Source organism: Diprion similis, chromosome 14, assembly GCF_021155765.1.
Source record: "Diprion similis isolate iyDipSimi1 chromosome 14, iyDipSimi1.1, whole genome shotgun sequence".
Lineage (NCBI taxonomy): Eukaryota > Metazoa > Arthropoda > Insecta > Hymenoptera > Diprionidae > Diprion > Diprion similis.
This window is the reverse complement of record NC_060118.1, coordinates 11,746,700-11,770,892: the sequence shown is the minus strand read 5'-3', so window position 1 is coordinate 11,770,892 and position 24,193 is coordinate 11,746,700. Positions and strand designations below refer to the sequence as shown.

The 24,193-nt window shown below is 36.9% G+C and overlaps 4 protein-coding genes and 1 non-coding gene across 8 annotated transcripts in view; 3 read left to right on the top strand and 2 right to left on the bottom strand.

Annotated features, from left to right (window-relative positions):
- LOC124414751 (gamma-taxilin) overlaps positions 1-1,881 on the bottom strand; it is a 37,557-nt gene extending 35,676 nt beyond the window's left edge. Inside the window, exon 1 of the mRNA XM_046895806.1 lies at positions 1,681-1,881. Coding sequence (XP_046751762.1) covers positions 1,681-1,747 — 67 coding nt within the window. The 5' untranslated portion in view covers positions 1,748-1,881. The remainder of the gene's footprint in view (positions 1-1,680) is intronic.
- On the top strand, positions 1,746-3,258 carry LOC124414492 (suppressor of cytokine signaling 5). Its single transcript, XM_046895439.1, has 4 exons — positions 1,746-1,865; positions 2,317-2,556; positions 2,643-2,909; positions 3,004-3,258. The coding sequence occupies exons 1-4, from the start codon at positions 1,746-1,748 to the stop codon at positions 3,256-3,258; spliced, it is 882 nt and encodes a 293-aa protein (XP_046751395.1).
- A 3,177-nt stretch (positions 3,259-6,435) lies between these two features.
- On the top strand, positions 6,436-12,814 carry LOC124414745 (trafficking protein particle complex subunit 10). 4 transcript variants are annotated; one of them, XR_006930067.1, is made up of 13 exons: positions 6,436-6,961; positions 7,393-7,610; positions 7,699-7,892; positions 8,024-8,219; positions 8,301-8,412; positions 8,496-8,683; positions 8,773-8,991; positions 9,157-9,923; positions 10,017-10,683; positions 10,759-11,220; positions 11,296-11,617; positions 11,697-11,890; positions 11,985-12,814. XR_006930067.1 is itself a non-coding variant. In XM_046895795.1 (12 exons), the coding sequence occupies exons 1-12, from the start codon at positions 6,883-6,885 to the stop codon at positions 11,822-11,824; spliced, it is 3,552 nt and encodes a 1,183-aa protein (XP_046751751.1). In that variant the 5' UTR covers positions 6,436-6,882; the 3' UTR covers positions 11,825-12,030. The 4 variants fall into 4 exon arrangements, 1 of the variants encoding a protein (XP_046751751.1); XR_006930068.1 differs by having other exon boundaries at positions 11,697-11,895; XM_046895795.1 differs by having other exon boundaries at positions 11,697-12,030.
- An 820-nt stretch (positions 12,815-13,634) lies between these two features.
- On the bottom strand, positions 13,635-24,186 carry LOC124414773 (H/ACA ribonucleoprotein complex subunit 3). The gene is made up of 4 exons (XM_046895839.1): positions 24,180-24,186; positions 14,734-14,796; positions 14,468-14,510; positions 13,635-14,371 (listed from the first exon to the last, which is right to left on the bottom strand). The coding sequence occupies exons 2-4, from the start codon at positions 14,785-14,787 to the stop codon at positions 14,274-14,276; spliced, it is 195 nt and encodes a 64-aa protein (XP_046751795.1). The 5' UTR covers positions 14,788-14,796; positions 24,180-24,186; the 3' UTR covers positions 13,635-14,273.
- LOC124415100 lies at positions 18,813-19,004 on the top strand. Its single transcript, XR_006930097.1, has one exon. It is a non-coding gene; the product is annotated as a U2 spliceosomal RNA (small nuclear RNA).
- Positions 24,187-24,193: the final 7 nt, after the last annotated feature.

Sequence of the window (24,193 nt, the reverse complement as noted above, 5' to 3'; positions counted from 1 at the left end):
AATTGAGTGTGATTTAGTAAAAACGTGATACTTTATTTTCCACTGATGGATCACAAACGCGTGCCAATCCGTTGTTATTTACCGACGTTATGCTTCAATCAACGCCGGCTCTCTCTACTGTACACTATGTTCGATGGATTTCGGGTCGATAAAGAAGGGATGCTTTTTTACCCAAAAAACGTGCATACATACCTCGAATCTGAATGCTGTTTCGTTCAAGGTGATGGGACGCAAACGACAAGTTTGGACAAGCTGTCGTCAGTCACGGCGGTGGTGAAGGGGTAGGAACGATTAGCCTTGATGGGAAGCCTTTTTTAGAATTTATTTATTTATTCTCTGGTGAACAGTGTCTACGGAACGTGTGTAAAGAGCTAGACATCGGTTAGGAATAAAAAAGACCGATCCGCATATACGGTTCGTAATTTCTAATGTAATAATATGCCCGTAATATTGTCTATTTTACCCGACTTGTGAAACGAGGAAGATTTCATTCACGTGAGAAACGACGTCGTAGTACAACACAAAATGGTGCAGCCGTCGTTATTCCCGATAAATGTTCGTCTCTGTTAAACAAATACCTACTACAGTTTGAAAGAGAGCGACTGTCGTTTTTACCAGAAAATAGGCAGGAAAAATCAATTCGGTGTAATTGTTATCTGGAGCGAATGAATTTAGATGTATAACCACTAACCACAGAGACTGATAACAAATACGAACTCATGCCATTGACGTTATGATTTTCCTCATGGTTCTCAGTTTGGCCAGAAAATCAGATCCTCACGTAACCTCCCGGCGCTGAGATCTTTGTAAGTAACGACAATTTTTTTCTCTTACGTTTCAGGTAGCCAAAGCGTGAATCGAAGTCTGTTTGGTGAAAGTTTATCGCTCGTTAAGACGCGCCTGATGGTTACTTAGACCGGTAAATGTGGAAAACACCAGCCTTGAACAGAGGCGAATAAGAATAAGATGCCGCTCGGTTCGATTTATAATGGGCCAACGCTTAGCTAGCTTGAAAAATTTCTTTAAGATGGACAGCGAGAAATCTGATCACAAGAATTCGCCCAACGTAACGCATCAGGGTTCCCCCACAACAGACATGCCAAATCTGAACGCCGAGGATAACGGGAACGTCGAGCTACGGCCCAACGAAACAGAGAACACAGAAAATAAGTCTGATGAAAATCTGAACAACGAGCAACTCGATTTGGGATTAGACAATCATAACTCCAGATTTGAGTCTATATACAGCCAACAGATCGACTCGCAGGAGTCCAAATCAACCTGCAATAATGGAAACTTTGTACTTCAGTCCGAAGCGCAGCTAAAACCACAGGCAGCATCTTGCAGTAGCAGTAGCAGCAACAGCAGTAGCAGCAACAGCAGCATCACATCGGAAGACAGTCCGACTAATCTGGCGTTGCGAAGAACGTCGAAGACCTTGTCTTTCGGGAAAAGAAGGGGTTAGGAGTCGATCGATTTTGATTAATCTAAGGCGCACGATCCGTCGGGTTATATGTTTCATCTAATCGTTAACAAATTTCTGCTTTATTCCAGGTAAACAACGAAGCAAGGATCAAAGTCCTGCCTGCAATCATCTTCTGACGTCGAAAAAAAAGCGCAGTAACTGGGTGCTGAAATTCAACTGCGCCAAGAGCAAGGGATCCAAAAGTACGGACATACCTGGCCAGGGAAATAATAGCTCTGAATGCGTCTGCACCGGATACAGAAGAACGGAAGAACATCCCATGGGCGCTGGCGTCGTATTCAACAGCTCTTCGGCTCCTCAAAGCCCAATTCTTGGACCTCTGCCTTCCAGTCCAGTTATCGACTTGTCCAGATTTAACCCTGAGGAATATCCAATGGAGGTGATACTTTGTGTTCCTGATCCATTGAAGCTTATTAATCGCAGTTTCGCACAGGCTTGGAAAACCTGGAAAAAAAGAAAACCTTATTCAAAACAAGGAAATTGACATATTTTCAAATAACTAAGCACAAGTTTCGTTTTTTTACGAGACTGAAGCTAGCAGCCAAATGTTCTAATGTTCATTCGAACAAGATAGTGAAGTCCGAATATCAAAATTTTGTGAAATACGTTGAACCCCAATCATTTTCTATTTCCAAAAAGATTAACACGTTTGGCTGCTAACTTTGACCAATAGTTCCAGTTTCATGTTACTTCAATGCTACAGTAAAGCTTGGGTTTTTGTCTAGTTAAAAGCAAGTAACTTGTTAATTTTTGCTATACACGACGGTTTTGGCTTGAAAGGATTTTGAAAGTAAAACTCCGAAAAGTCACCAAAGATTGTCTTGTTTCAGGACTGTGACGAGAGGGCTAGACTTCAAAGAGCTAGGGAGATGGAAGAAGGTGTAGAACCTCCGCCGGGATACAAGCCTAATAACGCAGCGAGTATTCAGGTTCATCCTAATGGAATAACGGTCGATAGTCTGGCTGCGCTGTTTCAAGCAAATGCTGGAATTCAGGCCGCAGCCCTCACCGCTTTGTCGCAGATTGATTTTTCCCTAATTCCAAATATCGAACGACCTGCACATACTCAGGTTAGGAACTGTTGCCGAGCCCAAGATTCCCGAGTAACAACACTCAAACGTGAGAATAATTATTGCAAGTTTTCCTCCCTTTCTAGGTCGATTACGTTCACTGCCTGGTACCTGATTTACGATCGATCACAGCCTGCTCTTTTTACTGGGGCAAAATGGATCGTTACGAGGCAGAACGTTTGCTGGAAGGCAAACAGGAGGGAACATTTTTGCTGCGCGATTCTGCCCAAGAGGAATTCCTCTTCTCGGTTAGCTTCAGAAAGTACGGACGTTCGTTACACGCGAGAGTCGAACAGTGGAACCACAAATTCAGCTTCGATTCGCACGACCCTGGTGTTTACGCTTCTGGAACGGTGATTTTTTTGGCTTTTATAATTTTGCGAGAATTGAAAGGGCGATTTGAAAAAGCCATAATTCAATGCTAATGATACGTTTGTGTAATTTTAGGTATGCGGCTTGATAGAACACTACAAGGACCCGTCCTGCTGTATGTTTTTTGAACCTGTGCTGACGATACCGTTGCATCGTACATACGCTTTTCCGCTGCAACATTTATGCCGAGCGATTATAACGACTAGAACAACGTACGACGGTATAAACAAACTGCAGCTACCTAAAACGTTGAAAAGTTACCTCAAAGAGTATCACTATAAGCAAAGGGTTCGAGTGAGGAGGCTCGATATCGAGAGTGATCTTCAGTAAGACGAAAACTACTCTATTCGTAGCTGAGATCTCAGAATCAGTTGAGTTTCGTATAAGACGCGAGCGTCTTCGTTTAAAATTTATACATAAGTATTTCGCCTCTCTTCACTAAAAAATTATCCGATCGAAACGATAAGTTACTAAAATGGTCACAATTTCATATCACAAGAGGCGGTCATATTATTTGAAAAAAGACACGCGGACGCTTCTACTGACCTTGTAAGTCATCCATTCATTCATTCATTCATTCGTGTTAATATTTGGCAAATCTATTTATTCACCTTACTTATAGTAATGTAAAATAAAATTTCAGAGATCAGGATAACATAAAATTAATCTCGTAGATGTGCCTTTCGAAAATCATTGAGAAACACTTTTTCAAAATAAGCCTAATTAGGAAATTGCTCGCGATTAGAGTTGTTTTGTCGGGGACAAAAATTGTGTCGGTAGATGTAGTATAATTTTTACGTTATTGCAACGAAACCTGCGTTGTACATACTTCGTTACGTTACGAAAAGTTTAATACCCATGTATTTAAGTAAACGTTGAAATAATTTATACCTTATGAAAAAGTATTATGATTGGAAAAATTTATAAGCTATCAGACTGACAAAACTTAATTGAATGAATCACGCGAATCTCGAGTAAACCTAATATCGTATAAATTTAAATTGATCCGTTTAATCGTGACTTACATTCTTATTTGTCTAAAGTAATAATTGAATAATGATTTCACGTTTAGATGTGTGTATACTGTATATCAATCATAGTTGTTGATACACCTATATTGACGAGTAGTTAGGAAAGAGTAGTAGTGAAATTTTACCATATTACCCGTGTCGCAGAACTAATCGTTGTTTTCTCTTTAATTCGTATGATAGCGATTTATTATATATTACTATTATTATCATTATTAAATCAATATTGATTATTGTAATGTTTAGAAAATTAGTTGGGGTTGATAATTTTTTTAGTAATTGTCCAGTTAGAATGAAATATAATAAGACGTATAGTTTGAATATCTAACTACTTAATTAAAGGGTTAAAGTATAGTTATTAATTTTGGTTGTTGGACAACTAAATATTATACATTTAATATGTTAAAAAGTGGGCAAGCTAATGGTGGGATCATGTTAAAAGTTATTTAATTGAATAAGTATACGCTGTAATTTTTAAGAGCAGTTCCATTCAAGCTCTGTGTCGAAAATTCAAAAATCAGGGACAAAGCAACGTATAGTTGCGTAATATTTTTGAGAGGCTTGTTAAATTTTTCTTAAGAAAGGAAAAAGAGAACTAATGAAAAAAAAAAAAAAAAAAAACTAGAATACCGCATTCAAAAAAACAATATAAATTATAATATTAATAAGGTCCAGATTCTTAAATTCTATATTAAAAAAATCTTCCCAACTAGAGAAATCTCAATTTGTTGAATAATATTTATTTAACTAGTTAGCGGAACGATGATGTAGGGAAAATAGTATTGTAGACTGATAGGTGGATTAGATTAGAAAACTGGTATTTTCGATCTATAATATATAATGTGGAACTTCTGTCAAGCCCTGCCTGTATATATACATTTATCATCTCTACTTAGGATTGGATTTCTCGTCGGCTAAAATCACATTGCTATTTTGTTTCATTGTTTTCTCAACAATAAGTTTAAAGGTTTTGCAGATAATAGTTATCTTCCAGACACACAAAATAATGAGGTGTAACATGTGAGTGAGATGGGTGATAGGAATAATTGAATTCTTACTTCAATTTGGTAGACAAAATCTTACGCATGCTCTATTCAACAATAATTGCAAATCGAGTATCATGGCTTTTTATAAATAAGATATGTCGTGTATTCGATGCATATTATATTGTACATACTGTAAATTATACAATATCATTATTACATACATATAATAAAGATTGAAAACTGAAAGAATTCTTCCTTGAATATATACAGTTTGTTATTTCTAGTTTTCCCTCAATCTTTAGTTTGGCGGTATCGATGATCAAATTAGCATCTGAGACGTTGACGGCACCAAAAATCTGTAATTGAAGAGAAACAGCAGGCCAAACATAGCCAAGAGAAAAGTATCTGAATTATCAATCAGGAAAATCACTTCTGAAATTCAAATCAAGTTATACCAATACGACGAAGACAGGTGCAGTAAATAAGAATAATCGGAGGAAACAGGATTTTCTGGAATTCTCTGGGTAGGAACGAAACTTGGACCAACAACACGAAGAGCTCGTTGAATTTTCAATGAGAATATGAATAACTTTCTACCGTTACACGCGACGATTCTAGAATCAGTAATTGGAAAAAAGGATACGAATAACGTATCTCTCCCATTTCTCGACCATGTAGAGCTCCGTTACCAGCGTGTATCGAAAGTACCAGTAACTTACGAAGGACCAGAGTCGTTCAAGTATTCCAATCATCGTCGTCAAGATTCGCCTGAGAAATGATCAGCGATAAAATAAAAAACTTGCGCCAACAAATATAACTATCAACAACAATCAGGAGAGAAGTTATACACTTTGCGTATCCGCAATACAATCTGTGAATAGAAACTGGTGAAACCCAACCAACGGAAAATTAACCAAACTGATCGAGTGTCGCAAGCGTATAATCAGAAATGAGAAATCACATGAAATTTTAACGATTTTCACCTCGAGGCAAATGACTTAGGCAACGTGTGGAACCAATGTAGCAAGACGTATGTTTGTATTGTTGCTCACGTACGCAATAGTAAAACCAATTCGAAGATAAATTACCTCAGGTTTCGACTAGTAGACAAACGGCCAAATGTTTATACCCAAAAAACGCAAGTGACAGCTGTGACGTCACGATCTGGCGACTTTTTGACAGAAGTCAAAAACGATGGATGATCTGGCTGTCGAGTTTCGATAACATCCAGGTTATACACATCGAGCACGATGTCTCTGCGCTGTGATTGGCTGAGCGCGCTTCCTCAGCCAATCACGTCGCAGTACTCGGATCACGTGACTGAGAAGCTGCTACCTCGTATGCTCTTTGCTACCTTCGCGTGTATCACACGACGTGTATAATAAATCTCGATGCTATCGATAGCCTACAACCATGTACTGAAAAACGTTCGATCTTACGGAAAGTTTATCGTCGATTAAAATTGATCGAAGTAGAAGTAGCGACCTGCGACAGTTCAAGATGGAACCTGTCACGTTTACGGTTGTCGTACAACGTCTGGCTTGAATGTATATGTGTATATATATATATATATTTATTTATACCTCGCGTAAAATCTGTCTGATAAATAGAGAGGCACAGCAATGCGTTGAGAGGATAGATTCACACGTACATACATACATGTCGAAGTTAAATTTTCTAGCAAATAACGATTGCGGTAAATTCGATAATAATGCATAAGTTGATCTGTGAGAAAGAACAACACACACACGGTGTATGAATCGAATGAAACTACGTTCAAGATATAAGTAAAAGAATTGGACGATTGTTCGATGCTGCTGCTGCTGCTGCAAAGTGCTGCTAATGTGACGTAAAAAAAACGAAAAAAAAAAATAAAAAAATTTGTGTGATGATTAAATCCGACAATAGTGTGAAAGTAGAGATATTAATATTATTCGGAAATGAATTGCAATGGGGGTCCGCGAAGAATTTCTGAGGAAATCACCGACAGCTCTATGGACAATAAGCCGATAATCACCTGTAAGAATAGCGAACGACGTCGACGTCTGTCTGTCTGTCTGTCTGTCTATCAATCAATCACACTCCCCCTCGTTTAACCTCTCAACTCACCCGATGACATTAAGACCCGTTCATTGTTATTGACGCCCCCCACGATCTGTCATCCTCCTACTTTTACACGCTCTCTCTCTCTTTTGCTCTCGTTGCGTCAATCAGTTAAACTTATTTCAAAGGTCACGATCTTAGATTCATTGAAATTACGACGAATTCATAGCACTCTATTAATAAAGGCGATATCGATAACGCCGGAATTCCACTCCGATAACAGAAGTAAATTGTTCTGGAAAACTTTGAAATACAATTACAATATTTCTTCATATACCGTCGTATTCAATATAAGTCTACTTCTTTTGTCTTAATTTTATTCTTTACTTTTTATTTCCAACGATCAGATGCAGGCGACGAGGATTTGTTTTTGACATTGAAAGACAATCTGGTCCAGGCGTTGCCTCTTAATTCGGCCGAATGGCGAAGGTCCTACGGACGTCCTGTGAAACAAGTAAACATCGAAGGATCGTTCGTTCCATTTTCCAAAGACATTCTGCCGACAGAGAAAGATTGGCACTTAATTAAACAGCCGATATTTCACATATACTGGAGCGAATGTACAGTGAGTTTGCAAATTTTCTACAAACTATCTTGAGGCTGATACTAATTGTTTTTCCTTCTTCTCTATTCGTAAACGTCGCATTTTCTAGGATGTCGACGTCTACAAAGCTTCGGTAAAAGACGATATCGATACATGGCTGAAGACTCTGGCGCAGTACAATGTACTAGACTGGATGATAGTTTTAGTTGAAACCTACGACCTTAAGAAGAGCAATAAACTACTGCCTAGAACAACGGTGCTCGATAAAATTCGCAGTGATTTCGCTGCCAAGCACGGAGATAGGTAGAGTATCTAAGGGTTTCGACCGGCACAATCGACAACTTGAGATATCTGTACAAATAGATAGATCGAAGAAGAAGAAGAAGCGAAAGAGCAAATAATTGACTGATTAATTATCGTCAAATTTATTCCAGGTGTCTGTCGATTATTAACCCAATAAAATCAGAATCACGATCGGCAGAATCTTGGCGAGGCTTGATTATCAGGATAAGGCATCTGGTCCTCACCGCCTACGATAGAACGTTGCTACGTTTCGAAGAAGTTATTAGAGAGCAGAGAGAGAGAAGGAACCAAGTAGGATGGAACTTTTGCCATTATTTCCTTTTACAGGTATTTAAATTATCAATTTCCAATGAAAATTAAGAACCACAATTTGCGAGCTAAGGATTAACACGTTTTATCGTTTTACAGGAAGAGCTAGCTTTTGTACTGGAGATGTTGGGCCTTTACGACGAAGCTTTGGTCCAATACGACGAATTAGATGCACTCTTTACTCAATTTGTGCTAAATTCCAATGTCGGAGGTGAGATGCGATTTAAAACGTGCCAACTAGCTTGATCGTCGCGTCACGTCTTCTCGCAATCGGTTAACCAATCTTTATTCCAGATTCGCCAGCATGGTTGAGCTCGTTTCAAAGTCCCCTGAATAATTGGGCTGGTGTTAATTTGGAGAACGGAGTTGATCACCACCTGCGATTTTTATTGGCAGACTGCAAAGCGTCGCTTTTAGATCTTAGGAGTTATTTATTTAGTAGGCAGTGCGCGATGTTGCTGCTCGTCAACAAACCGTGGGAGGTTCGTTGAAAGTTTGATTAATACGTCCGTTAATCATGCACAAAATTTGACTCTTGATAACAGAGAAAATATGATATCCACCTGTTCAGGTGGCCCAAAGGTGCTTGTCCTTCGTGCACAACACTCTGGGCGAGCTAAGAATATTAGAAATTCAACGTCCCGAAGGTGCCGTCGAGTGCTGGGCCTTCCTGTGCGCTTTGGAAGTTTTACAAAGTTGCCAGATGTCCAATGTGAACATAGACAACGGCCAACAACTCGATCTCTGCTCTCTACATACGGCGAGTCTATGGGCGTTGGCAAGAGACAAGGTATTTTATTATCGCAGTTGAAAAGACTGGATAAACTTGGTGTTATGACGAATGTGAATAGATTTAGTGTTTGTGAAATTGGTGATATATATCTTGAACAAATTACTGTAAAGATTTAGGGATGTATTTCGACTGTAAACTTACAGTTCATGTTTCTTGTTGCAGCTCGGAGACCTGGGAAAACTTTGCGGTTTAATGCCGGGTAGTGAACCGACCAGCGAGCAGCTTCACACAATAGTTTACCTCATAGCCGGTATGGGAGATTCGGAGCCTCAAGCCCACGGAAAATCTACGCCTACGGACAAACTGAAGGAAGCGTTGTCGTCGAAGGAAGCTTTCAAAAAACAGTACTTGGAACACGCAGAGTTAGCTATGGGCACGTATAAGCACGTCGGTCGCATCAGATCTGCGAGACTTATCGGCAAAGAATTAGCCCGGTTTTACAGCGAGCTTGGGGAGAATCAAAAAGCGGTGGCATTTCTATCGGACGCGTTGAAAACATACAACGACGAAGGGTGGTATCAGCTGGCGGCGCAGACGCAATTGGAGCTGGCGGAATGCTACAAAGGAATGGACGACGTAGAGAGATACACTAAAATATGCGCATCTATAGCAAGTTCTCGATCGTTGCACATTACAGTGAAAAATATGTATTTCGAGGAAATGTTGGCCTATGCAAAAATGCTGACAGCTCCGCAGCCTCTCGTAACTGATCTTGGCGACAGCTTTCAAATACTCAGTATGGAAGTCAACGTCACGGACAAAGTGATACAGGATTGTGTGGTTAGCATTGAAGTTTGCCTGCAGAGCTTTTTACCAAGAGAAGTCAAATGCAATGGAGTTTCAATTTCCACCGAGGAGTATCAGAAACCCACAGTTCCGGTCAATAAAAGAAAAGGACAAAAGGCCGTGCCAGAAACGCGAGTTGAATTGTGAGCACTGTAGTAGCAGTAGTAGCGGTAGTCTTATCTTTCGACGGGTTTGATTTGAAACTATTTATGATACTACATCATTTATCTTCACAGATTATCAAGATGTACGATCGATGACATGAAACCTCCGGATCCGTGTTTAGCTCGTTTGCCAACTTATTCGTCGTTGGAATACAAGCAAGATAAGAGTTTGTCCACGGCCAGTGTTGTCAACAAAAATCTAAAGCCGTTGATAAAACGATCGGACAGTGCCAAGCACAGAAAACCATCCGTCAATGCCAAGGGAGATTTTAGTAAGGGTTTATCTTGCGAGGCGTTTTCTCTAAAGCCTGGTGAAAACACGTTCACCGTTAGCAGAAGAGTTGATCAACCGGGTGTTTACAAAGTTGGCCAACTCTCGTTGATCGTCGAGAAGAAATTGGAATTTTTATCTCCAATTTTGAATCCTCGTTTGTCGTACGAAGTCGCAAAAACTCAGCCTACGATATTCTCACAATGCACCAGAGATTTACTGGCTGGACTTCCCCAGGAAATCGAATTAGTAGTTTCAAGTGGCAGCGTCAAGATCACCGAAGATGCCAAAATAAAATTAAGGTCCTCCAGAGGTTTGGCGCTTCAAGGGGTAGAAAATGGTCAAGTTATGGTCAGGGAGTTAGAAATGTCGTTACCGCCTTGCGAACCTTTTCAAAATACTACTCTTGTGCTGAAAGTGTTGGCCGAACTTCCGCCAAAGAAAGACTCTTCGACTATCGAGCACAAGGTCCGTTTATTATTTATAGATGCCAGTCACGCCGATATTTCGTGAATTGTTTCTAACATCGATTCTTTATTTCAGTTGAGCTTGCAGTGTCCTTGGGGAACAGAAGAAACCGTACCTCTGAATTTTGCGCCCCCATTAATGTCTAGTTTTAAATTGCACACGGCCAAACGAAGGAAGTTTCTCCAAATCGTTGTGACCGGCCTAACTGCTCAACGCCTGGAATTAACGGAGCCTAAATTAGTGAGCAATACCTCGTCGGATATTAGTTTTAAAAGTTTGAATCCTGTCGCGGGTCAAAAACTGGTTATCGGCAACGGTATGAACGTTTCGTTTATGTGGGAACTTGAAATTGGTAAAGACGAAAAGTCGACGGCTCCGATAAAGACTGACTTCAGCGTGAGATACGTTCAGATAAACCTGGCTGAAGAATTAGAGGAGAAAAACGCTGACGACGATCCTTTGCACATAAGCAAACTTGCCGAAATGGACAACAAGGGAGAGATTTATAGGTGCAATTTCGACGTCGTCGATTACGTGGTAAGTGTCGACGAACTCTAACATGGATCGAAGCTTTCGCGTAATCAAAATCTAACTTTAGCCATGTGTTTTCAGACGCTCTTCATAGTTTCATCAAAAGTAGAGGCCAGCGGAGGCGGGGGAGAATTTTGTCGAGCCGGTAGCATGTGTCATCTATGTCTGACCGTTACTCGAGTTGTAAATACTCCCTCGCCGACTCCGACTCCCCAATTGATGTACGAAGTATTGGCCGATCAAACAATGTGGGCTGTTTGTGGACGAACTGCAGGCGTAGTTTCGTTGGAGACTCTTGAAAAGCAGAGCGTCACTTTAGACGTTATGCCCCTGACTAGCGGCTACCTTCCATTGCCTGTCGTCAGATTATCCAGATACATACCGGCAGCCGAACTTAAAAGCGGTGAGACTAAATTCTGGTATGAAATATTGTTAGCCGATTGTTTTCACTGCATCAAATTCGTTGTTTTAATATATTTCAGACATTTCTCGCAAGCCTGAGATCACAGGAGGTCCACGCCTAGAACCATTTAGTCCTGGACAAGTGTACAACGCCAGCAAAGCTCAACAAGTCCATGTTCTGCCAGCTGCGCCATTAGAAACTAATTAATCAATCTATTCAAGAACATTGAAACCCGTCCCAACAACCGTTACTTGTTAACAGTAAGAATAAACGGTGAGGCAATTTCAATTCGAGGCATGATTAATTCACTAATATTGTCCGGTCTAAACAAGGAGCAACGAAAACACTCTTATATTCTCATTTTCAGGCCGAGAGCAGAAGGATTGAATTCGAAACTTCGATATTTACCTCTAGAAAATCATACTGCAATTCTTGCTCATCTTATATAGCCATGCCATGTACCGAGGCTCGATTTTTTTTTTATACTTGGTTATAATTATCATTACAGACCAATCTGTAGTATCGCAAAAAATTTTTGATACAAGAAATTTATTCACGTATACTATAACGAAAATATCACTTTTATAAATTGGTGCAATATTATTCCATTTTCTTTTTGTATTTCTTCCATTATTTATCCAGAACACAATCTGCTGTGTATACATGGATGAGACATACTTTTCATTATTGTCATCAATTTAGATAGCTCTCAGTCACGTTCGCGCATCTTGTACCAACAATAAGTACTTAATTAAAAAACATACAAGTATGTGAACTCTAAATCATCTAGAAATCATAAGCTGAACGTACTTACATTGCACATATATTTTCGAGTTAAAAATTCAAGATTACGATATTATCGATTGAAAATGATAGACTATTTTACAGGCGAATGAAAATCATTATTTCACGTGAAAAGAATTCATAGGATACCTAATAACTCAAGTTTTTAAACTGATGATAAACATGTTCGAGTCATTAGTAATATTCTTTACATCGCATACGCAGCAGATGTAAAAGTGTTTTTGTAAGCAAACAATTTTGAAGTATTTAATCAAAATTTCGTCTATTCTATGGGAGATCGTGTGTGATGCTTTCATCGATATAGAAAAGTTTAAGTATTATCCTGGACTAATAAAGAATCGGTGAATAAATTTACTCAACGATATTAATGTCAAGATAATCAACATGATGAATGAGTAATAGATACGATTTAATAATCACGAGTAATGGTGCACGATTAATTGTGTGAACGTTGAGCAGTCGTGAGATGAATATTTTTGAAATGTTGCCATGTAGCTTATTATAAAAGTTATTTTCTAGGTACAAATATACGACTCCTGTAATGTATATATAATGATATATATATATATATATAAATCAATACTCGACATCTGATATTTCTATTTTTACATTTAAAAGTCATCTTGTTGTATTATTTTTTATATGAATTGTAAAGGGTTCAAAGAAGGTTCTTTACAGTAAAATTGAGTTGCTAGTTTTTGTTACATTTCGTAAACGCCAGTTCTATATTCCCGATTTATTTATTTATATAATTATTTTTTCTGTCTCTCTTACTATTAGTTGAAATATTAAAACTGGCTAATAATCTTAGGAAGTTTTAGCTCGTAGTAAATAAAGCATTAGAAAAAGAAAGTATGTTAAATAAGGGTGAAACTGTGAGCCAACCGTTTTACTCCATATTTTTGTCCACGCTCAAGTTTTTGGTGTAAATTTGTAAACTTCAGACTTCAAGATTATACGAGCCAAGGCTTATTAGAAATAATGTCAGCTCTCTTTGGAACAGATTCGAGTATTGAGATGGTTAAAAGTCAGTGTAATTAAAAGAGGTCAAAATTAATGGACAAAAAGTAGATTATAATATTCAAAACTTGTCATCAGATGAGCTAACAATAATGGTTTTGCACCGGCTTACGGTTTGAGCCAAAATTCTTTTCCACTCGCATAATGTCGCCAACTGATAACAATAATAACTGCAATAATAGCGAGTGTCGATAATTTACGTTTTGTCATAAATAAAATCGCAAGCTGTCGCAAAATATATTCCAAACCAAGGTGTGCAACTTCACTGTTCTGTAAAAATCAATATTTTACTCCGCGCTTTGGATTCGTAATTTTATTTAATAATACCATACATTTAAATATCTTCCTTCGCCAACGATGCTTGAGAAAACAATACAGTATTACCGATTATTGAAAAACAAAAACTGTTTGTTTAACTTCATTAGTCTTGAATAATTATTACGAATATATCGGCAGTAAGCTTTGCTTGCCACTGTTTCGGCAGGGTATAATGTAACTTGTTTATAATGTTGGTAATATGTTGCATCGTGTTATATATTCTTCTATATGTATATAGGTTTGTGTATATACTCGCTGTATCTCAAAATCTGTAAATCTTATCGCCATCCTTGATACAGAGCCTCGTCGAGTTGCTGACACTAAAATTAAGGTCTGATATTTAATAAGAAGATTATATATGAATAATGTCGGCGTTGTTATTATTTGCCCCTTCTTTACAACTTAATATATTTATTTAATAAAAACAGATTAGTTGTCTTTAGTTAGTCTTCACAAGCGAATAGCAGAGCTCACTTTACTTGGTTCGACTCGGTTTCAGTGATAAAATATTCGTCTAGTAGGTAGGCATGGGTTGCTGCGTTAAGAGCAGCCCAAAACGCCTCTTGATTGTGATGCGTTCTTTAGAGTATTTATCTTCGGGTGAAAATCGAGCTGAAATTTTTACAGCGGTTCGTTTAGTAATCATATTTTGGTAACTAATGGTCAACCTGTGTTCATAGACGAATACAAAAAAAATTATCATCTTACCAGGATGTGCAGACAAGGTTGGTCTACCATTCGGATCGACTTTCTGTAGGTAAAAAAGTGAAAAATCAAAATTTACGTCAATCAATGAGAGAGAGATGATGTAGAACATCAATGTCTATGTAATTTCAAGCCGTGAATTACGACCGAGCCTCGAGCGGTTTAAACAAATTGCTTCGGAAGCATGCAGCAAACTTAACCTCAAAATGCACGTGGGCTCGTGATTATCTGAATTTCACTTGTTAGCAAATAGCGAACTGGTCTCTTACCTTCAACGTATAAACGCGCTCCCTGTTTTCGTTCAAATAATACATCAGATACATTTTTCTTTTCTGTTTAGCTAAAACTGTTTCAAATTGGTTAACCGCGAATATAAGATTCGGAGATGATTCGATTTTCGGATACTCTTTGCGCTACAAATAACAAATGACTGTGCGGAGCCTGTAAGTATGCAAGAGGCTACTCACCAGCGTATGATTGGTTGCCTACCCTCAGGCGCGTAACACGCGTTTACACTCGTATTCAAAATTTCGCGAATAACAATTTTCGGATATTGACGTATCAAAGAGTCTGTGGGTAAACTAAAAATGACGTGAATAATTTTAGATTAATTTTTAATAAATTTTTTGATGAACTGGGAAGAATGGGCGATTTGAAAATTTCTAAAATTTCATATTGAATTGCGATAATTGAGAGATAAACTAAAAAGAACCGAATATTTTAGAAAACGAAAATGCACTGAGATATCGATTGATGTACATTTTTAAAGTGGGCGAAATCGGTGCATCAAAGGTTCGGTGAATATCGAACAACAGAAATGAACGTCGGGACTGATAATCGGTGAATTAATTATATCACACATTCATACACCACATGTCTAAGTGTCATCGCGATTTTAAAATCCGTTCACAAAGCACAACAAATAACAGATTGCACTCTATCTGACCGCAACAACTGTGCACATTACGTCCGGTGTCATCGCCCTGCAACGCAGTGCGAATCGCCGCGATTCTCGATCAGCGGACGGTTCTATGATTAGCAAATCAGTGAGTATTCTATGTGACTGTTCGACAGGATTTAAATTTATGCGTTCATCCCACGCAAAATGGTTGCGCATATATAGATATGTATTTGGCTTCGTAGTTACGTAACAAACTAATTCTTAATAGCAAACATTCGTATATGGCGCGCTCACGCATCAGCGAGGATCTATCTCGTAACCCGAAACGTACGTTATTGATCAACGACTGAAATTTTCGTCACGATAAGCTGCACGTATTCGATTATTTTATTTGCATCAAATCTGTACTTCGTTTTTTGGTAGATTTTATAAAATAATTTGCACAGAGATATTAAATTCTGTCCGTTGGGATTCCATACGTAATTTTAATCAAACCCGTGTAATTATATATATGTATCTTAACTCAAAACTTATATATCTGAAAATGACGGAAACAAACACTCATGTATATTCCACTATCGACAACAATAATCTCGTGGAATATAAGTATGAGGTAATATATAAACTTCGAACTTGCGATACGAGGAGTAAAAAGTGCTACTCGTGTATCGGTTTAGATGACAAGTTATAAAGATTTGCGCATAGAAAATCGCATGCGCGAAGTACGACGGATATTTCATTTAATTAAGGCGCGGTTGTATGCATTCGATATAGAAGAGTTTAATAATTTTTTTAAACCAAAGAAAGACAATTTTTTTTTCAAATTCACTTTACGATCCACGGATTCACGTGTTTAGTACCGTCTCTGCGTTATAATCTTGATAGATGAAAAAGTGTGCGAATACGATTTGTAAATAAGTGTAGGCGATCCAAGATCATATTTGTGCAACTTACAGCCTGTCGAGGCTGACAGTGTTCATCCGAGTGTAAGAGCTGGCGTATGCCATGCCATAATAAACTTCGGGTTTCATTTTTGTACCGAGAATCAATCGTGGATTAATCTGTATTTATCGATTACCGATTAGGGTTTAAAAAATTTTCTCAATGTTTTTACCTATCGATTATTGCAAAGTATTTAATGCAAATGTATCAGACGCCTACGTGAATAATTTTTATAACAAGTTATTGTAATCGCGTTATTAATTAGATAAATCTTCAAAGCGTGGTTTTTGTTATTTCTTTTTTTTTTTTCAATCTTCCATTCAAAAATAACAATTGCAACTAATTGCATATTTGAAACGGTATTTTATACGCGAGGTAAAATAAAGTATTATATTTATGTATATATCTTGAAACATTGAGATGTTTAAATGTAAAGTGATGTGCAATAAAATTTCTTAAAGACACAAAGGTCAGACGATTTTATCGTTTTTATCGTGATAATTGCGACTATTTCAAAAGTTTAAAAAATAAGTGCCAAGTGTCGTATAGCTGATGGCTATAATATCTCTGTATAAGAAATCAAGTTTGTAAGTAAATGTGATTAAAAAAAACTTAGCGTTGTGTATATAGTTTCAATAGTTTATTATTATAGGTATAAATTTGGCAATTTCCGGTAAAACTCTGACATAGAATTACGATTCTTGTGATACGCCGGATTTCTCTTGGGAAAAACTTAACGTCTAAATTTTTGCATAGATCGTTTTTGCAAGGATCTAGTAGAAATATTTTCACGACGATAGTGAATGTATGAGAATTAGAATCGCGGTATAGAAATCCAGCATGAGTGAAAGGTGTGGAGATCTCTATACACGTTATAATGACTATGTAGAATCTTTATTAACTATAAGCTAGCTATAAATTCAAGATATATTTACTCTGAATAACGTTCATGTAAAGTTTGATCAGAGATATTTTGACGGCAATCGTGTGACAGACCATAAAATCGTTAATAACGTATAGAATTGTGCGAAAATGCGATCATTGTTATAACAAATTCGCGGTGTATGCGAATTAATAAATTCAATTCGAGTTCAAAGTATAATAAAATGTAAGAAGGCTTTTGGTATAGCATCAAATGACGTCACGCACGTGGAGATGAGTGACATTCAATATTAAACCTGCTTAGTATATTTATACTTACATTTATACATATATATGCAGACTCGAGCGGATGGTCGATGACTTAATGTTTGATCCTGCACTTATTACATTCCTATATATTATTTCCGGCAGTGTTATTAAGCTTTACGATACAACTATATAGACATGCATTAAACATGAATATAAAGGCAATTAAATGCGCTCGATATCGATCACATCGTTGGTTCTTCGTTTGCAGGAGCCATAACTTGCAATCATGCTACGGAGGGTCAGATGGGTGATTCAAGTCGACGAAAAACCGATCGAACACCTGCCTGTCGATGAACAAATCGCCACAACGAAAGGTAATTACTTGTAACTTGACGATGAGAATCAGAAAACAAAATATACTTTTTCCGAAAAAAAATCGTGCCATTAGTTATGTCGCGTTTAATGAAGAATCGGAACGCAATTCATCGTGTTGAATGAATTAAAGTATAATACAAAGTCTTCATTTGATACAGTTTGTTTATTAAATGTAACCATTATAGAAATATAAGTTTATAAATAATAAACTTATCTTAATGAAAAATAAAAACACGACGTTTCACTTATTTCTCGCGAATAATTAATTTTTATTTAATTGATTTTCTGCCAAGTAGAATAACGAATTTTTTGTCAAAATATACACGATTTATCATCAAATTTAAAGAATGATAAAAAAAGAAATACTTCTACTATACTTTAATATTTTCTGAACAATCAAATAAATATAAATCAAAAGTCGGATCGAAATATTCTTTCAATATAACGAGAGATAAAAGTTTTCCGAAGTATTCCGAAATTATTCTTTTTCCACGTATATTTCAAAGTATTCTATATACAGTGAAATAAATATTAGCCTGGTGAAAATTTCTACTATTACAGATTTCCATAGAAATTGGAATATTTCCGGATACTTAGTAGAGAATCATAAATATGCATTGTGACACATCTTAATATTAAAATTAAGAGCTCCCATTTTAACAGGCACCTTTTTTCGGTATCCCGAAAAATATTTTCAGTATATTTTTCAAAAAAAAAAACAGTCGATTTTTTTGATACAGCCTATTTTCCATACAAATACTTCCTAATACTTTTCCAAGTATGAAATCAATTCGCAGTACGGAATCTAACTTACCATTGGGACACAGTGTAAGAAGCATTGGAGCGTCCACCAGTCGCTCGCGTTGCGACGTCGCTACGGGGGGGGGGGGGGGGGGGGGATTGTTCGGTGCCGACTTTCACCGCTAAGCGGCGTATCGCTCTCGCATCAAATGTAGCGTTTTTTGAGAGTTAAATACTGCTGGAATATGCAGTCAAGGTATCGCTTCTCGGCCTATGGCTAAGATCAAAGTGTAGTATCTGTTCTTATCAGCTTAATATCTGATACGCTCCCCATTGGGGAGCCAGAATATTAAACTGATTTTTGGAAGGTGGCGGAGTGTCTGGGGCTTGCTCCGGCTCTGCCGCGGGTCGGCCTTACATTGCAGTGCCGTAAGGAACGGCCCACTTAATTCAATTAAACACAAATAACTATTTCAAATAGTACCAGCAATGGGACGTTGAGCAGGGAAAAGTTTTTACGATTAGTATCTGGACGCAACTCCGACACGGTTGACATCATTCGTATTCCTTAGAGAACCGTAACTGAATCGTTTCGAGATCGTATATATCATAACAGTTGAGAGTGCCTTATGGGGATTCGTAGGAAATACTTTCTGGCAATATTCTACAGATTGTGGTAATTTAGGTAAAATACGTTCCTAAAGTGACATCGATAATTTTCAATTAACATATCTTTAGTATTAATATAGAAATGGGAGCAGGATTAGTATTAAAACACAATATGGTTGAGGTGTCATTCGATTCGGAATCGCGTCTAGATACTATTTGAGAATATTCAAGATTCGAGACAAAGAGTAGCAGAAGTTATAAACATGGGGAAACGGTACCTGAAGTATTTTGAGATCGTGTACGAAAAACTATACCTATTTACAATTTTATAAAAAATAATCTGAAATATGAAAAATCTTCACCAATTCTATACAATTTTGTGCAAAACAATTGTAAAAATATCTATAGTATCTCATAAAAACTTGTATGTACACATTTTAATGAAAATTAGAATTTCTTTCAGTAAAATAAATACAATCATTTTTTAACGATAAAATTAACAGATCTTTACGAAAAACAATGCTTAATCTACAATTTTGTAAGAAATAATCGGAAATTTGAAAAATATATATAAAAATTTGTATACTATTAGAAATTTTCACCAAGAAAGAGGATAAATTATACGTTTAACCACTGTTGACCAGTGTAATAAATAAACTAATCATTTTCAAATACCGATCTACTATTATAAAAACGTATTATAAAAAAACCAAAAATTTTTTTCTCACACACTACTCGACCATTAATTTCAATTTTCAAACGTAAAAAACGAAAGCAAAAAAAAAAAAATGAAACAAATTTTTTTCCCCAGCAGAACTTGATCTACGTCGGATATATCGGCCGAGAGCCGGCAAACACTGTAAAATATTCAAGGATCGTTTGGCGTAGGCATAGAGATATAGATATAGGTATGGCTATGGGACGTGGGGATGATATACCCGATGTCGACGCAGGTCGAGTCGACTCTCGGTTCTCTCATCGTCAGTGCGACGGCGCCTTTCCCGACGGACGGACTCGCATGGCATCCCCAACGCCCGCAGGGCACTTGGCAGTTGCGCGATTTTCGTCGCCGCATGAGGCCGCCTCGTTTCCCTAAATTTTCACGTCGGCGCTGACGGATGGTCGAAATCTGCACCGTCCAACTAATTATACCGCTTTTTTATCGCACGGAACGCGCGTCTTTCGACGACTTTTGACCCTTCCTATCTCTATTGATTGATACTCGATCATTCGATTATATTGCAAATCATTCTATGATATAGTTCAGTCGAAATAGGTCTAGATTACAAATATTTCGGATACGGTGGAACTTTTGAGTAAAGGGTCTTTCGATCATCGGGAATTCAAATTTAGAGTCATTTTTTAGTGAATATTATAGCCGGGGTTTCGAGAAAACAGCAAAATTTGACGTTTTTCTCAAAAACCGGTGTTGCTAGGTAAAAAATTAATTGACCATCGTGTAGGGCGCGGAAAATCTACGGCGAAATACGTCGGAAACGGAGTCGGATTAACAAATTAAGAATAAAGGAATTCTACTTATCGACAGAGTCCAGGGAATTTTGGTGAAATAATTTCTTTCTCCTTAATTTGTTGATGCGACTTCGTTTCCGACGTGTGAGGACGTAATTCGATGCAGAATTTTCCGCTCTACACGATGATCGAGCCATTTGTCGTCTATCGATAACAGTTTTTGGAAAAAAAAAAAACGTTAAAAAAAACCCAGCTACGCGGCTCAAAAATGACTACAGATTTAAGTTGCTGACGATCTCAAAAAGCCATTTTAACAAAAATCATCTATTTTGACACAACGATTTTTTTTATAATTCATATCAGTTTTTCGAAAATACCATTTGCCTAGCTCTTCAATTGTAGTATAAAAGTTTTCTGTATTTCTTCGAGGATATTTTCTCAACTTTCAATCTTTCCCCAGCGACTATAATAGTAGAACGTAGCGTAAGAGTATAGCTTTCAGAAGTAAGGGTGTAAATGGTTTCACAACGAGCAATAAAACTTTCAAACTGTGTATACATACGCACAAACACATATATGTATAGTACAAGGAATACCCTTTACCCAACTTTATCCAAGGACGAAGTGAAAAGACGATTTTCGAAAGAAACTAGACCGATAAACTTTACATCTGTAACTGCGTGACGTAAATGGAAAATCCCTGTTCCAACTGTACGTGAAATATTTGAAGCGCAGTTCACAGAAAAAAAAAAAAAAAAAAAAAGAAATGTAAAAAAATGCAATCGATTTTGGAGAGAGAGGGATAGAAAAAGGAAAAAGAATTTTAAAAAAAAAACAAAGTTCTTCGAGTTCCAAGTTTTGCAAAATTTTGACCCTTTTTCTCTCGGCTGGGGTGTGAAAAAAATTAGCATAAAAAACTGTGCGAGTGTGGTTGTGTTACAGGCGTATATGTATTACACATTATACGTGTTTACATGTACATACATGTAATATAAAAGTTTAGCACATCAGTCTCGAGGAAGCCGGGGAAAAAAGGAGGGACCTTGTTTTTTTTACCCAGCACGATGGATGACGACATTTGTAAGTAAACAACCCGCATTTTTTTTCGCAAACTATAGAGGCCTCCGGGCTTTTCGCACCCCCCCCACCTTGTCGTATTAAACCAAGAATTTTAAGTAATATATAAAAAGAGCGAATAATCTCGTCATAAAAAGCAAAATTTTGTATTGCGAAGATAAAGTGAAAAAAGAAATTTTTGGAAGGATACGAGATGCGTTCGAAATTGAAAATTCAAATTAAAGCGACGGTCGTAAGAATTTTTTTTATACATCGACGTGAGACTTTTTTTTTTTTTTTTCGAAATTTGATAATATTTTACGTACGAATTGTAGATAATTGCTTTATTTTTTACTCAAGTTAGATTCGGCAAAGCGAAAGAAAGATTTCTATAGATTTTTTTTTCACACAATTTCTATCTCAATTTCTATTTTTCAATTAATATGAGATTTTCAAAAATATTGATATTTCAATTTTAAAATAAAATTTCATATCTTGACTCGAAGACAAGAGGAGATATCGAAACAAAGCGAAAACGTGTTTTTTTTTTCTCCTTTTTTCTTGTTTTCGGCTCGAATCACAGATCTATGAAAAAAATATGAAGAAACTATATCTCCTCGAAATCAACAAATTTTTTGTAACACGTCAATGATAAATGATCTATTTATGTCCCTCAGCCAAGTAATTAAATTCGTTGTAAAAAGTTGAAACATGTAATTTTTACCATATTCGCTTGCCAAGTCTCAAAAACTGCGTATAATTTTTCTTTTTTTTTTTTTTTTTTTTTTTTTGCCAATCGCTTTGTAAACACATCGGAAGTCTAAAAGTAGAAAAACAATTTTTTTTTTTCATCAATTCCAAATATAGCCAAGTAAGAATGAAACAGATTTTTGAATGTTTAAAAACTATTCCGAAAAAAAAAAAAAAAAAAAAAAAACATTTTCCGTCTAAATCTTTTAATATTTTCTTTTACCGCTTTCTTCACTCTTCCAAGAGTTAAATTTATCATTCTTCATTTTAACGTATCTTAATTCCTGGAGTCATTTATGTTTTTTATTTTTTATTTTATTTTTATTTTTTTTTTGGAACGTTTCAGGACGAAACTTGAACTATTTTTTATACGCCCTTAAGGCTGTTTTTACATCGAAACATTTTTTTTCCACAAATCCTTGCGTTTTCAGGGATTCTAAGTTGAATATCCAAAAAAAAAAAAAAGATTTTTTTGTACACCCTTTTCACACAAAACCCTATTTAACTACTGCGATACGCCTTTTTGGCATTTCGCACGCGATATATTCTCTCTAATATTTCTATAACATTTTCATCCCCACCAATGACGACTAGTCTCGCGGAGAGTGGCGGAAGGGGGGGGGGGGGGGGGGGGGTAAATGAGAGTTTGACGAGTGAAACAATTGTCGTATATATGTAGAGAGAGAGACACGCTGTGCTGTATAGATCTACGTTAATTTTAATATGACGAGGAGGCGAGTCGAGCTGCTCTCGTAATCGAGAGTCGCGATGCGACAAGCGAACAATCTTATCTCATACGCCGAATATAATATTGGTTATTTACGAGGGAACCACGCGATCAGGCGGCAGCTTTAGTACAGTCTTATCGGGGTCTGGGCGTTTGTGCGTGTGTGTGTGTGTGTGGGTGTGTGAATTTTTGCGAGCAGAATTGACATGTTGCGAAACTGTTGTTAGAAAAATCTAAAATTCGACGTACAAGATTGAAGTGCTTAAGTGTAGGATCATATTTATACTGTGTGAATATGTGACGCGAGTTTTTGGAGTGGGGTTGGAATTTCGAATTTTAAGAATTTTGGAAACGCAGAATTCGGAATTGTATCCGAAATCGAACTTTGACGATATTACAAGAAGGTTTCGAATGCCTGAATACTCAACGGCTCGAAGTTCCAAAAGAAAAATGAAAAATCTTGAATTCTACAAATGATCCAAGATTTTCTGTTCTATCGATTTCTGGCCTCTGGATCTTTTTTTGTTTTCCATTTTCCATATTTATACCTTCGGTAATCTGTTCATTCCGATCATCTATGGCTTTTTTTTGTCAATTTTTGACACTCACTCGTTGAGTAAACTAAGCTGTGTAAAGTATATTTTAATTTTTTCAATTTTACTCTATCGAAAGTTTATTTTTCGAAATTTTGCTCCATAGTAACTTTGCTTTTCCTAACTTTGTTATATCGTGTCTTGAATTATCGGAATTTTTAATTTCCAAACTTTGAGCCGTCGGCTTTCCGATCGTTCAAATAAACTTGGTAGTTTATTCAAAGTTTGATATCTTTACTTCAAGTTTCGCGCTTTCCGAAACTTTTCAAATTTCCAACTTCAACTCCGCTCCGAATTTTTTCTTCAAATACTTTTACCCTCTTGCTACGATGATTTGCAGTTCGGAAATCTTTGAAAACCGTTCAGAAATTGAGTGAAATGTAAAAGAAGGAATAATAAAAAAAAAAAAAAAAAAAAAACATTAAGAAAAAAAT

Coding starts and splice junctions, on each gene's coding strand:
- LOC124414492 (XM_046895439.1), top strand. CDS start 1,746: ATGGGCGCTGGCGTCGTATTCAACAGCTCTTCGGCTCCTCAAAGCCCA. Junction 1,866..2,316: donor CTGAGGAATATCCAATGGAG/GTGATACTTTGT, acceptor GTCTTGTTTCAG/GACTGTGACGAGAGGGCTAG. Junction 2,557..2,642: donor AACGACCTGCACATACTCAG/GTTAGGAACTGT, acceptor CTCCCTTTCTAG/GTCGATTACGTTCACTGCCT.
- LOC124414745 (XM_046895795.1), top strand. CDS start 6,883: ATGAATTGCAATGGGGGTCCGCGAAGAATTTCTGAGGAAATCACCGAC. Junction 7,893..8,023: donor GCTGCCAAGCACGGAGATAG/GTAGAGTATCTA, acceptor AATTTATTCCAG/GTGTCTGTCGATTATTAACC. Junction 11,221..11,295: donor TCGACGTCGTCGATTACGTG/GTAAGTGTCGAC, acceptor ATGTGTTTTCAG/ACGCTCTTCATAGTTTCATC.
- LOC124414773 (XM_046895839.1), bottom strand. CDS start 14,787: ATGTATCTGATGTATTATTTGAACGAAAACAGGGAGCGCGTTTATACG. Junction 14,511..14,733: donor AGCGCGTTTATACGTTGAAG/GTAAGAGACCAG, acceptor TTTTACCTACAG/AAAGTCGATCCGAATGGTAG. Junction 14,372..14,467: donor AACCTTGTCTGCACATCCTG/GTAAGATGATAA, acceptor TAAAAATTTCAG/CTCGATTTTCACCCGAAGAT.